We start from the raw sequence: 14,395 nt of genomic DNA, 5'->3' as shown, positions 1-14,395 counted from the left end.
GACAGCAGAGAAGTGCATAATCACTGAACACATCAGTATTCCAAGAGCCTTTTAAAGGGATTGCGCTAAAGTATATATTTCAAATAAAGTTTCTTGTGCTGATAATATTATGGATTGTTTGGTTTGTTGAGGCCGGAAGAGCTTTCATAGTATAATTGATACAACTGGGGGAGAGGAGAGAGGAGTATTGGTAAGCTTATAGTTTTTTTAATGTGTAGTTATTTTTGGTGTTGTACTGTGAAGCAGCTGTTGGCTTTCCTTCACTTGGCTGTATTTTAACATTTAGGTAGATGACCTTAGACCCTTGTTACTCCTTTTCTCTTGTGTGTCTGTATGTGTGTGCACACAGAATAAAATACATTTATTAAAATATGTGCTATAAGTTAAATGTGAATTCTCATATGCTTCTGTTTGTCATGATCTGCATACAATTCAAGTCAGGACAAAGGATTTCATGGCAAGACCTTGCTTGAAATGATGTGAACAGATTTTCCATGCTTTAATATCTGGGGAGCATGAGAATTATTACTATGAATATGTTCCTCTAGATAGGAGATAGGATCACTGCCTGTAGCTTGTCCTTTGGTATGAAAATCCAAAGCTTTCTGAACTGGTAGGGTTGTCGCAGGCAGAAAAACAGTATTCTGCATAAGGAAGTGTGACTGTAGTAAGGGATAAATTTAGGGTGAAATGTGACTGTTCAAAAAGAAATGTTGATGAAGAAGACAGAAATTATTTACTTGATAGCATGCATTTCCAAGCACCTTCTGTAAGCAAAGAAACACCTGGAATGCTGTTCAGGATAGGGAATAGGTGGAACCAGTTACAACCCCTGCATTTTGCAGAGGGCATTAATTGGCTAAAACAATAGCATCATGGTTATACTATGGAAAAAGTGGAAACAGGATCCAAGTGGAAAAGTCTTGTAAGAACATTCCCCTTTCCCCCGTATGGTGTTGTTAGGGGTCCATAACATTTACCTAAAAGAGATCTCCCTTTCCGTATGGGAACTGTGTGTTTCCAGATCACTTTGCTCTAAAATGTAGGCGTATCCTCATCCAGTTGAGAAGTACCTTTTAGCTCCAGCAAGGATCTGCCGGAAGAGCTGAGATCTTGCAACCACATTGTTCAGTGTATTTTTAAGTCTGCTGATCAACATTGCCTGTTTTTGCCAATCCTCTGGTAGACGCCTTTGCTCAAAAACAGCCCCATAAGCCTCTATCTTTACAAAGCATCAGGTTGTGCCTAGGTTCTGCAGACAAAGATTTTAAGTTGATTCTCTTCCAAGAACAGAACAGCTTGGTTCATTTGGACTTCTATAAATCTCTGACTGGTGCACTCTAAAGTGGTGCCTTTAGTGTGCTAGAGCACGATTTTGGGAAAAAAAGACCTATATACAAAAAGGTCTGAGTTTGTCTGGTGTAAATGGATGTACTGTACCAGTATCACTGATTATATTGAGTGGATAAATAGATCAGTCAGGTTTTGTTATAGCAAGGAAAATTTTCAAATTTTGCAGCTGATATGAGCAATCTCTTAAGGAACAGTTGTCAGGTATTCCTAAAGATAGCCTTCCCAAGCATCTGATGGCACTTGATGAAAAATACCTTACATACTTAAATAACGGGGCTACCTTTTGAATTCAGGGGATTATCAGATCTCCCCTTCATGATAAACCTGTCCTTCTGTCCTTCAGGATGAATAGCTCTGAGTTAGTGCCATAATGATGCTCCCTTTTGCAGGACAGATAAAATTTTTAGATCTCAAGGACACATTTTTTTTGCAAGGCTTTGCTGAGGTTTATAGCTTTTCATTTTCTTTTTTTGTTATTTTGCGTCTCTCTCTTAACAGCAAAGCTCTTGCTGATAGCAGTGCCAAAACAAGGGGCTAATGGGGACCAGTCCCAGAAACCGTGACTGACAGGGGACTTGTATTCTTGGCTGCCAGACCTGAAACTTCTCATAGAACTTTTATGCTCCACATGATGTTTTGTAGTTATCATCCTGATGAGACAGGCTATGGCATCAAAATGACACTGGCTAATTAAATGTCAGCAGAATCAGAAGCTGTTGCAAGGCTTTTACACTTAGATTGAAACAGAAACCAATGACGCACATCACCCTCCTTGCGGCTCATTAGGATGGTATATAATTCTACCTTTAGCCAGCTGCAGTATAGAGAGACAGTATGGAGGCTGCTACAGGGGCTTGACACTAATGAGCACCTGAAACATTAAACAAATGTCTGTGGCTGTTGTTAGGTCTCAAGTTAAAACCTTGGCAACTTGTCCTTCGTTGTTAGGTCTCAGGTTAAAACCTTGGCAACTTGTCCTTCGATATTTTCTTTTTCTTCCCTTCTTGGAAGCATTTTCCTCAAGATCCTGTCATGACTTTGATAGGGACCTACATGGGGACCTCTGTTTCCCTCTGGAGTCCTGTTGTCTTAGGTTACTAGGAGCTGCTGGGATTCAGGCTAGGTGTAGGCTGGTCACAAAAGTTTTAAGTTATTTTCTACAGCTCTAGAGTTAAGATCAAGTATATATTATACATATATGTATGTTTCATTATATGTAATATTAATGAGGTATGTATCCTGTTTGACTGTGATGACTGTGCATTTCACTAATGTACAGGTGGCCTTAATATATATATATATATTTTTTTTTGGTGGGGTTTCTTCTTCTGTCTTTAACTTTTTTAATCCTCTGTCCTTATGTTTTGTGATTTACAAGGTTTTTGTCATTGGGAAATATGTTGTATTGGTGTTAGGGCCCAAATGTTAAACCAGAAGAAATATATTTTCTTTGTCAAATATCTGTGTTGTGAAATCTTCACATTAGTCTGTAGTTTTACTCTGAAAATTGCCTGTAGAATGACATGGTCTTATGTAAGATGTTTTCTGTTCTCAGGCTCCATTTACAGTCCTATATTAGTAATAAACATACTAACTTTTCATTGCTGTCTGAAACAGCACGGGCTGGCGAGAGTTACTTTAATTCCCTTTGGTTCTTTATGGCCAGCAGGCCAGTTATTTAGCTTCCCATTCTAAGAATGGATCTTCATTTACCCATACCCTTAACTAGTATACATAGCACTGTCTCCACTGAAGGTAGACAAGTGATACTCATTTGCACTAGTAGAGAACTTGACCTGTTGTCCTCAAACCTTACACCTATCTTAGAGCTTCCTACTTGCATCTTCCATACACAGTCTTCATTAGATGATAGATGGGCCAAAAAGAGCACAGCTTGACTTAAAGCTTTTCAGTTAAGTTTATGTGGAGGAGTGTTAAGTAGAAATAAAAAGAATTTTATTTGTAAGCAGTAAGTTCGATCCAGAAGCCAGTGAGAGACAATACATGTGGAGCCACACAGTGCCATCTTTACCAAGTCACTTTTCAAATTAGACTACACTTTCAGTTGCCCTCAGCTGCAAAATTGTCTGCTCAGAAATGTATGTAATGTAGCCACTTTGTTCAGATTGCTGCAAACACCCTTTGTTAAGAAAGCTGTATTACACAAAGTGTTGAATTGTAATAGTCTACTGTAGGTTGAAGGCTTGCTCTGGCAGAACAGGCTTTTCCATTAAAGGTGACCTTCAGATGAACCGAAGTGCTCTTTTTCTTATATATAAAGTACAACCAAGGTATTTTACTCTGAGCTAGGAGGAACTTGCTTTGTTTGTTTTGAAGGGAAGTGAGGGTAGCCTTGGAAATACCATGAAAGTGAAGTCTGGTCTTATTTAATATTATCAGAGCAGTTCTAATAGGCCTCAGATATCTGCATGGTGAAATCCTACACCTTAATTAAAAACAGGGGGGGATGTCTTCTCTAACAAAGACATACTCTTTTAGCCTTCTCAATTGTTCGGTAGTCATTGAAGTAATTACAGGTTAACAAAAATAAAGAGCATTAATCAGAATGTCAAAATATGTCTGTTCCTCACAGTTGCTCAGTTTTAATTCTCATCTCCTCTGATGTCATAATTTAATTAGGTATCTCAGTCATCATAGAGTTTTCTAGAATAGACAAGATCTGAATTTGTAATCTGAAAACAGGCAGATGTACCTCAGTTGCCTTTCTCTTCATTTAAACTTACTTAACGAGCACAGAAAAATAAAAATGAGGTCCACTTTGCACTTCTTAGATGGCAGCTTTAAGAGTTAATGATCAAAAGTATCCATCTCGGTAAAGAAAACAGTTTCTCTGCTGTTATGTATTGGCAACGATTTTCAGAATTTGTTTTATGAATGGTCTGTGGCAGCCTTAAATGAACTTTGACTTTCCAGTCTTTTCTTTCTGTGAGTTTGCCTGCAGAGCACCATTTAGCTGCTAGCTGTTTGGGTAAAGCTGCATTATTTGTGAATGTTTGATGAGGACAGAGTTGTAATTTTTTCACTTTTTTTTTTTTCCCACCATGAACTGTTGCTTTACAGGTACCAGGTGAAACTGCTCTACCGAGGACATAGCCATAATACAAAGTTAGAAAGAACAACTCACTGTTTTAATTTCTCTTCTCTTTATTTCTATGCCCCTAAATTATTTTTAAAGACATTTTTCTGTGTTAATTGTTGGAGGGTTAGCAAGTGTTCAACAGCATGATTGAAGAAGCTGGGAAATCTCACCACTGTAATTATATGAAGGGAGACACCTCTCATTCCCTGTCTGTCTCCACAGTTGGCAACTGTCCTGTTTCATACCCCACAAAGTATATGCATCAGACCTCTGCAGAGATTAGGAAATGCATGCCTTTTGAGAGTTTGCAGCTTCAGCTGCTTACATACTATGTTAGTCTGATATGGTTTTGACTCTGAATGACCAAGTTATATTTTTTTTGTGTGTTACAGAAATACCTGTCAAAGATGTGGGATACTAACAAGATTGTCTGAACAAACTTATCACCTCACTATTGCTATAACAAGTACGATGGCCACATTAATGGCTGGATCTCAAATGTTTTAATCATGAAGGCTGACTAAGGACTTAACACCTCTTAACAAGCTGCTTTGAAGATTGGTAGATGGCTTATCCAAGCCCGTACAACTACAGAGGTGCTCTACCAGAACCTAGGAATGTATTGTAGAGCTGATGGGTTTGATAGATAGGGCTGGTGAGCTGCATCCAGGTTGGTTGCTCACAACGTGCAAAAGACAACATGGCACTATAGTGTAAACACATGAGATGAAGCTTAAGGGTGGGAAATATGAGGAGAGAGCTGGAGATTATGCAAATCTCACACTTCAAGTGAAAGGCAGAGCTGTTTTCCATGTAGTTTGGTTAGACCCTGGAGAGGTGTGTGAGCCCATTCTGGAAGTATCAGTGCTTGAGTTGCTTTATTCTCTATGCCTGGTGCCAGAGGAAGAGAGGTTGAGTGGCAGTCAAATTCTACTCTTATGGCTTAAACAAGAAAATATGGTCATACCTAAGGCTTAAAGACTTAAGACTGTTGTTTCCCTTGCCACATTGCCCCCAAAATAAGGATCATGATCAGTTTCTCATTTTGCTTGTATGGATAGCTAGCCTTCCCTTTCTTTACGATCCACGATAGGTAGCAATAGACAGATATTTTGCAGAGAGTATCTGTTCTGAATAAGAAGAGAAACCTAGGAAGTAAAGTGCTTGACGATAAAAGGATTTGGAGAGTTCCTGGAAAGGGTATGCCGTTCACAGCTCTCTTATCTCAAGCTTATGTTTATATTTTGTATGTGTGTAAAGTGTTGGTGTCTTTTAGCGGTGAACAGTTTTCTTGCTTTGTGGATTTGGTATCCATATGCTTGCTGATCTGTTGCTGTTCTTGGTTGTTGTCAGTCTGGGTGTGTAACATGTTGATAAGCGTGTTAATAAAGTCTTATTTTAGGTGCAATGTTTTATCTGCTTTTCATAGAAGTTATATGTAATTGGGATGTTGTTTCTTATTATACCATTAAGAAGACTAGCTCTAGTATTTCTGCTTTTTCTTCCTTTTCCTTTTTTGAACTGTCTTGTTATCTTCCCATAATCATGTCTGACACTTCCATTATCTAGTTATGTCCTTCTTTCCTATACTCCTCATGTTGGAACACTCTATTGCATACTGTTGTCCACATCCTATGTTCAGTATGGCTACTGTATACCAAAAACCAGATGTGATTGATGTATGCATTGAGCCAGTTTGGCTCATTTAGGCACTGCTGCTCGTGACAGTTTACATGTACCTTGAAGAAGTGTTTCACACCCATCCCCTTGAGCTAAATTTTGTTTTGTTTCAGCACATATTTTATCAGCAGACCTGAACTTTATCCATATGCGTAGTACTTTTTTTTTTGCAAGTAAGCTTTGCCCATGAAAGAAATAATGAAGAAGACAAATGGAAGTAAAGCTAGTTGAAATATTAGCAAGTCATTTTGTCTTCTGCTGCCTTTCACTGGGGATAAAAGAACTGCAAAACCACACCAGAAGTAGTAATAAAATGACTATGGGGACTGCAAACATAATAGTGATAGAGATCATTTAACTGTGATGGCTTCTCCTATGTGATAATGTCAAGGTGTTTTATTTCTCCATACCCTGGAAGGTAGATCCACAATTTGAATCACATACCACGTGGAGGCAGGGACTAGAGGTGACGTCTCAGCAGTTACATGAGGCCACAGAAGACCCAGGAACAGAATCCATAGAGTCTGGACCACTCAGGGCCTTGCTCTTGTACCACAGGCCATCAGGGGAATATTAGCTCTAAATCCTTTTGGTTGCTCTGTACAGTATAATCATCTAAATGAAATCAATGAATACTTGATTTGAGAGTCTCCCATTGCTCCATCCCTGCTGTTCCTAATGTTTGTTAACAGATTGCTTTGTGGTAGAGTGCAAAGGTGCCGCTCTATAAAACTGTAATGACTTCTGGAAAGGAAGGTACCCTATGTATTGCAGGAAGCACCATTCAATTTTGATTGGAACATGGGGAGTTGAGAAGTTGTTATTACTGTTAGTACAGCCAACTGGAATAAAAACTTCTGCTCAGCTATGGTTAGGATGACATTTCCTTTTTCTTTGCTTTCTCTTTCTCTCCTTGTTTACCAATGGAATATGAGTGTTTTCATTCACCCTGGGCAGGGAGCTGGAGTGTGGTAAGACACTGGTGCTCAGAGGAAGAGTATCTCACTTTCTGTCTCCTGTCCTCTTGTGTGTCTCACCCATCCCGTTTGCTTCTCCCTTCACTCTCTCTTTGCTGTTGTTTCTCAGTCCTTGGGGTTTTTCTTGTCAGTCTCCCAGTAGCTTTTTTATCCTAGAGAGCCTAAGCAGAAAATGAAATGCTTCGTGAGATGGCTGGGGTTTCCCCTTGTGAGGGGTTTTGGTGGTGCCAGATCTCACATTGCCTGGCTCTGGGAGCCAAGGGACTGAAGGGGAAAAATGAAGGGATTGCAGCTGTAAATGAGTCCCAGCTGCATAAGTCTGTTTGCACAGCAAGGTGAAAGTAATCTGAACAGGTGCTGCTCTTGCTGCATGTTAGATTCTGTCTCTTTTCTCCCTGGTGGAAGACCAGTGGCCTTTGGGCTGGCTAACTACAGTACGGTACATCTCGTTACTGAGTAGGTATGAAGATAATTTATGACAAATCTATCAGATCTCATGCATTGCACATCAGGTCTGTACAAATAGCTCTTGCCTCACTTTCCACAAGGTCCACGGGTCATGAACTTCGAGGATTGTCTAGAGACCTCACCATGCCCTGTCACGCTAGACAGGGCTGACTGGCACACCAAAAGGCTGCCAGTGAGCTGAAGCAGGTGCTTGGGGTAAAGGCAGAGAGGGCACTGTGCAGTGCTTTCAGGTTGCACATCTGTCCAGTCCCCTCACCGCAGTGAGCCCCAGCAGCCAGCACACTCCCCAGCTGCTGCCCTGCCCCTGCCAGGCCTGCTTGTGTGCCAGGAACCTCTCCATCAGATAGTAGATTGTATTGCTGCCTTATAAGTACGAGAAGAAACTCGAGAGAAATGGTGACAAGCATAATGTATACAGGGGTGAAAGATGTTTTTTCTCTATTTATATATATATTTTTATAATATTTCTCAATAGGAATACTTTAAAGTGTTTCATGGCACAGAGACTATTTGTGCCTTTATTTGTATTTTTCAGTCAGTTGTCCAGAACTTATAGTAATACTTCTTTGGCCTTTTCTAGAAAATCAATTTAACACATTTGGCACTTTGCCAGTGAACTGACTCTTCCATGAAAGCCATACTTGGTTACAAGACACTAAGCTTCACCCATTTAAATCCCTTAGTGCTGTTCTAATCATAAAAAATCATCTTTATTCCCCAGGTTTGATAGTCTCTAATTGCTGGAGAGTTGAATGACTAGAAATACATCTTTCAGATTTCCAGGGTCTTCTGCCTGCTGTTTCTAGCTCATATTTATAGGACTCCTGTCCTTTTTTGGGCCTGAAGCAAAGCCTAGTAAAATCAGCAGGGGTTTTGACAACTGTCCCATGTGTGTACTGGGTCACCTTCCAATGCAGACCATGCTATAGAGGAAACCCCTTACAGGGAGAGGCTGATGACATGAATGTTCACAGATTTAAATCACTCTTTCTTTGAGAAAATTAAAATAATTGCATTTATGTTGAAGGAAATTTTGACCTTAAGACAAAAAGCCTGCAGGAAAGCCATATATTATTAATTGCATAAAATGTGTCTGCTGTGTTTTTCCACGCTACTGATCATATATGGAATCCCAAATGACCAGCAGATCTGATTTTATAATCATTTTGTGTAAGGAATTCAGACTGAGTATTACTTGTAATTCTGTCATTTTTCTCTAGTGTTTCTTTATTAATGACATCAGTGTTCTTGGTCTGTCCTAAATCTTTCACATTTTGTAGTGATGTTTATTACAGTATTTTCCAAATTTTTGAAGCAAAAGTCTTTTAAGATGAACAACAGTCCTTCCTGGGGAACTGACTGAAAGCCAAATGATCTTTATTCATATAACTATTGCCTTACACTTCCCCTCTTTGGAAATCACTGCTCCATTAGATGTTATTGCTTCCTCTTCCTTACATGCCGTTGTGAGTAGTAAAGTACAGTGTTGACATTTAAAATATCACTGGTATGGTTGATGGATGAGTGAATGACTGACTGAGAGAGTTCTCAGAGGTGATTTTTTGGGGGCTGTCTGCAAATTCAGGCTCTAGTGAAGACTGTTTTCTGTATCAGTTATGCTCTCTGCATATTTTTTAGCTTTGTTTTACACATGTGAACAGGGCTGTTGTTTTTCTTAGTCACTATAGTCCATGTCCATCTAGTGTCTTGCCCTTCAGCTGCCCCAAAAGATTTGTGCAGCACTACAGAAGCAACACAACTACATCACAGGAGTTAAATGTGTACAAGTGTCAGTCAGAGCTTGCACAGCCTTTACATGCCAGTCACAGACTGTCACCTAGAGTGTATTACCAGCTTGGATAAGCTTTCCATATTATAAGTTACGGTTTGTTGCTATATTGCTATTTTCACTGCTGTGTCTTTGATCTCAGAAAAGGCACTGCACTGGTCAGGAAGTCTGTCGACATAGTCCTATTTGTCCGTGTGTGCCCTTGAGTTAATTACAGGATGAAGGAAGGATCATGAAAGCAAAGCTTCAGAAAATGTTGTTGTTGCCAAATAACATGGCATTTATAAAGCTGTTCTATGTCTTACTGTGGTCCTCTGCTTCATATCTGAGCAATCCACACCATTCTTTCACTGATACAGCTTTGACAATACAGAAATATTAACAGTACTTATTACTGTGGCAATGAGGAATCCATCTCACATAAAAACTGTAATACAAGGAGAAAATAGAGATATACCCTTTGCCCTGAGATTACTGTCTGAAGGTCTAGACTACAAAAAGTCAGTGGATACGAAGAGGTGGGAAGCAGAAAGAAATGATGTTATGAGCACTTTCGGTGTAGCACTACTGTTGACAACTTCAGATGGGTTTCACTTCTGATATCTGCTGTATCTCCTCCAGCTTGATCAGCAATTCCTGGTTGTTTCCGATGTGTCTTCAGAACAGGAGTTCCTGGCCTATTCCTCAGATCAGTTTATCTAATGCTAGTGTTGGTAAGCCCTGGCTAAATGATGCTAGACTCTACACACATCACCACAAGATAGTAACTGCCTAAAAGCACAGTCTAATAAAGTGTAATGAATCTCACTGAATGCACATGGTTTTAATGTATGTGGCTGCTGTTCACGTGAAATCTGATAGTGAAATATGCATTGTATTGATACTGTCTCAAATCACCAGCAATCTGTTAAATTAACATACTATACTCATCAGTTCCATTATGGCCAAAGAGAACTGGGACGATTTTCCCTTTTAACACATGTGGTAAGGGAACTTTCATTACTGACATTTATTGAGACATGCTTTTATAATACTAGTTATGGACAGTTAAAATCATATCAGGAATCAATATCTCGAGATTTTATGTCTTATAAATGGTATTTCCAATTCTGTATACAAATTACAGTATATTTATAAATTAAGTTTTTTGTAGTACTAATGAAAATTCCAAAATCTATTTAAGTCCCTTTCTCCAAATTGGCATCAATTTAAGATGAGAATGAGAAATGAGAAGAACTGTCCGTATATCCTTGACTTGTCATTTATTAGAAGACTCAGAATCTTAATGGTTAACATTGGAGACAAAGAGCCAACATACAGGCAAATGTCTTCTGTGTTACATAATATAATAAAGAAATATTTAAATAAATAAAGGACTATATTTGCTTTTGGTTATGCTAATTCTTCACTCCAGGCAGGGTGTGATTGCATTCTATCTAGTCAGTTCTTTTCTTTGTGTCTTAAAGAAGAGATACAGCCAAAGTAAAGGCCATTTAGAGATGGACAAGGAAAGTAATTGAGTCACAGAAAGTCTTCTATTTGAGAAAGGATGGAAAAGATAGGAATTTTTTTTTTTAGTTTAAAGAAGAGACAGGTAACAGAGGACATGACATTGGTGTACAGAACGATGAATGATACAAAGAAGGTGAATTGGGTGCTCTTGCTTGCCCTTTCTTAAGTACAGAAGCAGGGGGACATTCAATAAAGCTGAAGGGAAAAAATAGTAACACTATTTGAAGGCAGTTTTTAAACAATAATTACCTTGTTTTCACAAGCTCATCGTGTTTCTCTGTGATGCTACTGTATGTATTGAGGGGGATGCAAAATGCCTGATTCAAGTTGTCCTTTTAAGTAGATGTTGTAGACGTACAAAGACTGCTGACTTTTTCAGGTTATATGCCTCGTGTGAAGGAGAACTAGTCAGACTTAAGGATCTTTTAGCCTTAAAAATGAGTGGAAGATGCATAAGGCATAAATACATGTAATGAGACTATCAATATATTTACTAGATAAAGCAAAAAGTAAGTATTGAAAGCAGGTATCTATTAGTGATGGAAAGAATGTTGTTCTGCAGTTGTCCGCCCTATGATTTTTGCATGTGTCCTGAAGTATCAACTTGTGACTGTTTTTAAAAGGCTGATATTCTGCCACAATGGCTCAGTGCTCTACTCTGAAGGCCAAGCAGACTTCTGTCCATGAGTAATTGTAAAGTAAAATAAAAGTAAAATACATTTATTCTTTCTGACTATTTATCCTGAATATTCTTTTGGTTTTAGATATTTCATTTAATATTCTTCTTTGATTAATAAGTTTGTATAAAGAGCTAAAAGAAAATGTATTTTGTAGATTCTGGGGAACTTTGATAAACAGAATAAATTGCATATGTACCACTCTTCCACCATTCTTAGATAAAAAAAGGTATGGCGAGACTTGCAAATGGCTTAGGAATGAGTGTGATCACTTTCTGGTTAAATTACTAAATTTCTGTTTAGATCAATTTTTACTTTTAGACTTAATCCCTGAGACTCTTTTTGTAGATTTGTAATTAATTTATAACTCCTCAACATGCTGCTTTGTTTCACTTAGTACAACTCTAACCCCCTTGTGGTGTTCAGCAGTTAAAAATCTGGTTCCTGCAGTCATTTGTAATTGTTTGTTTCTAGCCTGTTGTGGTAATGTCTGTGTAATGGTTAAGACCTGGATAGTGACTGTAAGATAGCCTGTCCTTTCTATGCCTCAGTTTCCCCCACCTTAAAATTGCAAAACTGGTATCACCTTCCTGGATGAAACACCTCAGAGTTTTTGGATGAAAACCACTCTCTATTATGTAGGGAAAACTACATGTTTAGTAGCATTTCTTTATGCCTTTCTAATCAAGTCTTTTGGTTTTCATTGACCTAAGCGAAATCATGAATGCATTTGCTGACACTATCAGTATTAACCTTTGTGAAGTTATCAAGCATTTTAAATATTTACAATTCAACAAGATCTGATGCATTTTAGCTTAGGGAAATGGTTTAGTGGGGACTGTTAGTGTTAGGTCAGAGGTTGGACTCGATGATCTTGAGGTCTCTTCCAACCTAGAAATTCTGTGATTCTGTGATTCTGTGATTTTATGAATCATGCAAAGCATATAATTAGTATAAGTTTGTAGGAGGAGTTAGTATTTATGTGCATGCACACACATGCTGTGTATGTAATCTGTACACTAAAAATATATTTACCTGCCATTGTAGTCCAGCTGCTTCTGAAATAGTTACCTGTGTTATCTTGGCAGCCCTGAAATTCCATGTTACAACATGGTGAAGAACAGTTTAGCCACTTGAAATCATAGAGTAAATTTAATTGTAAGTGTAATTACTATCAGAAGTATGCAAATTTTATGTCAAAACTCAAGTGAAAAGAAGCATTCAGTCTAATTTTTTGGTATCTGTCAAAAAACGTCCAAATACCATCCAGGCTGCCGGCTAAGCTGCCATCCATAAATCTCAGCCAAAGACTTGCTGCTGACTTTTTAAGACTAAATTATTCCTATTGTTCTCAAGTAATTACGTTTTTGTTGTTATCTGTGGAAGGAGCCCCACTGGGTTCAGCATGTAAGTATATGGGGGGGGGAAGAGGAGAGGATTTGTGTTAGTTAAGTGGAGATGATAAAGCTGAAAACAAAGCAGCAGGATATAAATCCGATTTTTTTTTCTCTTTCTAGTTGGCTCGTCACAATAAAACATTGCAACAGATGCTGAAGCCAGGGTCAGATCCAGATGAAGGAGATGAAGCCTTGAGCCATTATGCCAATCATACGGCACAGATAGAGGTAAAGAATTGCTCACTAGAAGATTGAGTATGAGACAAGTTTGCATTTTGTGCAGGGCATATCACCTCTTTTTAGACTTCGGAACAGCAAAGCTTATTCAAATGTGTAGATTATTTATGAGAAGAGAAAGTTGAGTGATATGATTTTGGCTGTTGGAGAAAAAGTAATGCACCTATGTTAAAAGTGGCTCCAAATAATCATTTTACAGTAGCTTTCTTTTGTGTTATCAACCATGTTTTGTTAGGGAAATAATGACTGTGGATAGTACTCTTGACTTGTCATGAAGTCAAGAGTAATCTTGTGTGGTGCATCACTCAAATAAATAATCATGAGTTTCAAAACCAGTGATGCTTACTGATCAAATTAAAAGTTTGGCTGCAGTACAAAGAGGTTTTGAAGTGATGTAGACATTCAGTATGGTTATTGTTTGAAAGAGCAAGGCTTAGCCTGTTCATTTGTTCTTTTCTCTATTTTAAGCTTTACCGCTGCCATGGATTGGATTTAGATCAAGAACCACAGAGGTATTTAGGTTCTCAACTCTTGTACCAGTTCCTGTGTTCTTACAGGTTTCATGGGGTTATAGGCATCAAGATGTGAGTTGGGCATTGAAGGATCTCTAGCCCTTAGTGCCTTCATAAAGAGAAAAATGTCTCTGGTACAAAGATGTCTGCTTCCATGGACTGAAGGAAGAAGTGACATATCTCTTGGACATGCTTTATCAAGTCCAAAATTGGCTGAATATGAAAACTGTACAGTGTGTTTTCACACAGGACCAGCCTGAATCTGAGCCAATAATTTTAGCTTCAGTGGACTCCCAGGCTCCGTCTAGTTTGGACCTGAGCTTACATGTACAGGTAGTGGTCTGATGTGAGCACCTCAAGTCCATTTTGTCCTGGCTGCTGTCAATTCAGGCTGCTGCTGGGGTCCTTCTCTGTGCTAGCTAACATCCTTTTTTGCCTGATAATGCTCACATTGTATCACCACAAGACAGATGGAAGCTCCATGGCTGTTGTGGTTTCCAGACAGCAGCTAAGTGCTCCTTTTAACATATTTTAACACTATGGATGCTCTTAAGTTATTTCTTAGCAAGTATCAGCTGAGTAAGTTGTCTGAGTAGACTGCAAATTTAGGTATCAAAACAAGCACTGTGGTCTGCTTCTACATGGCCAACAGCTTGTTCCAAGAGTAGTTTCTAAAACCTCCTGCAATGTCAT

General features: G+C 38.7%; 1 protein-coding gene across 3 annotated transcripts in view; it reads left to right on the top strand.

Annotated features, from left to right (window-relative positions):
- ITPR2 (inositol 1,4,5-trisphosphate receptor type 2) overlaps nucleotides 1-14,395 on the top strand; it is a 269,872-nt gene that overhangs the window by 205,767 nt on the left and 49,710 nt on the right. For all 3 annotated transcript variants that reach the window (XM_084513429.1, XM_084513428.1, XM_084513430.1), the window contains one exon: nucleotides 13,074-13,181. In XM_084513429.1, the coding sequence (XP_084369555.1) occupies nucleotides 13,074-13,181 (108 nt within the window). The remainder of the gene's footprint in view (nucleotides 1-13,073; nucleotides 13,182-14,395) is intronic.

Source organism: Aythya ferina (assembly GCF_964211825.1).
Source record: "Aythya ferina genome assembly, chromosome: 1".
Classification (NCBI taxonomy): Eukaryota; Metazoa; Chordata; class Aves; order Anseriformes; family Anatidae; genus Aythya; species Aythya ferina.
This window is presented reverse-complemented; position numbering and strand designations above follow the sequence as displayed.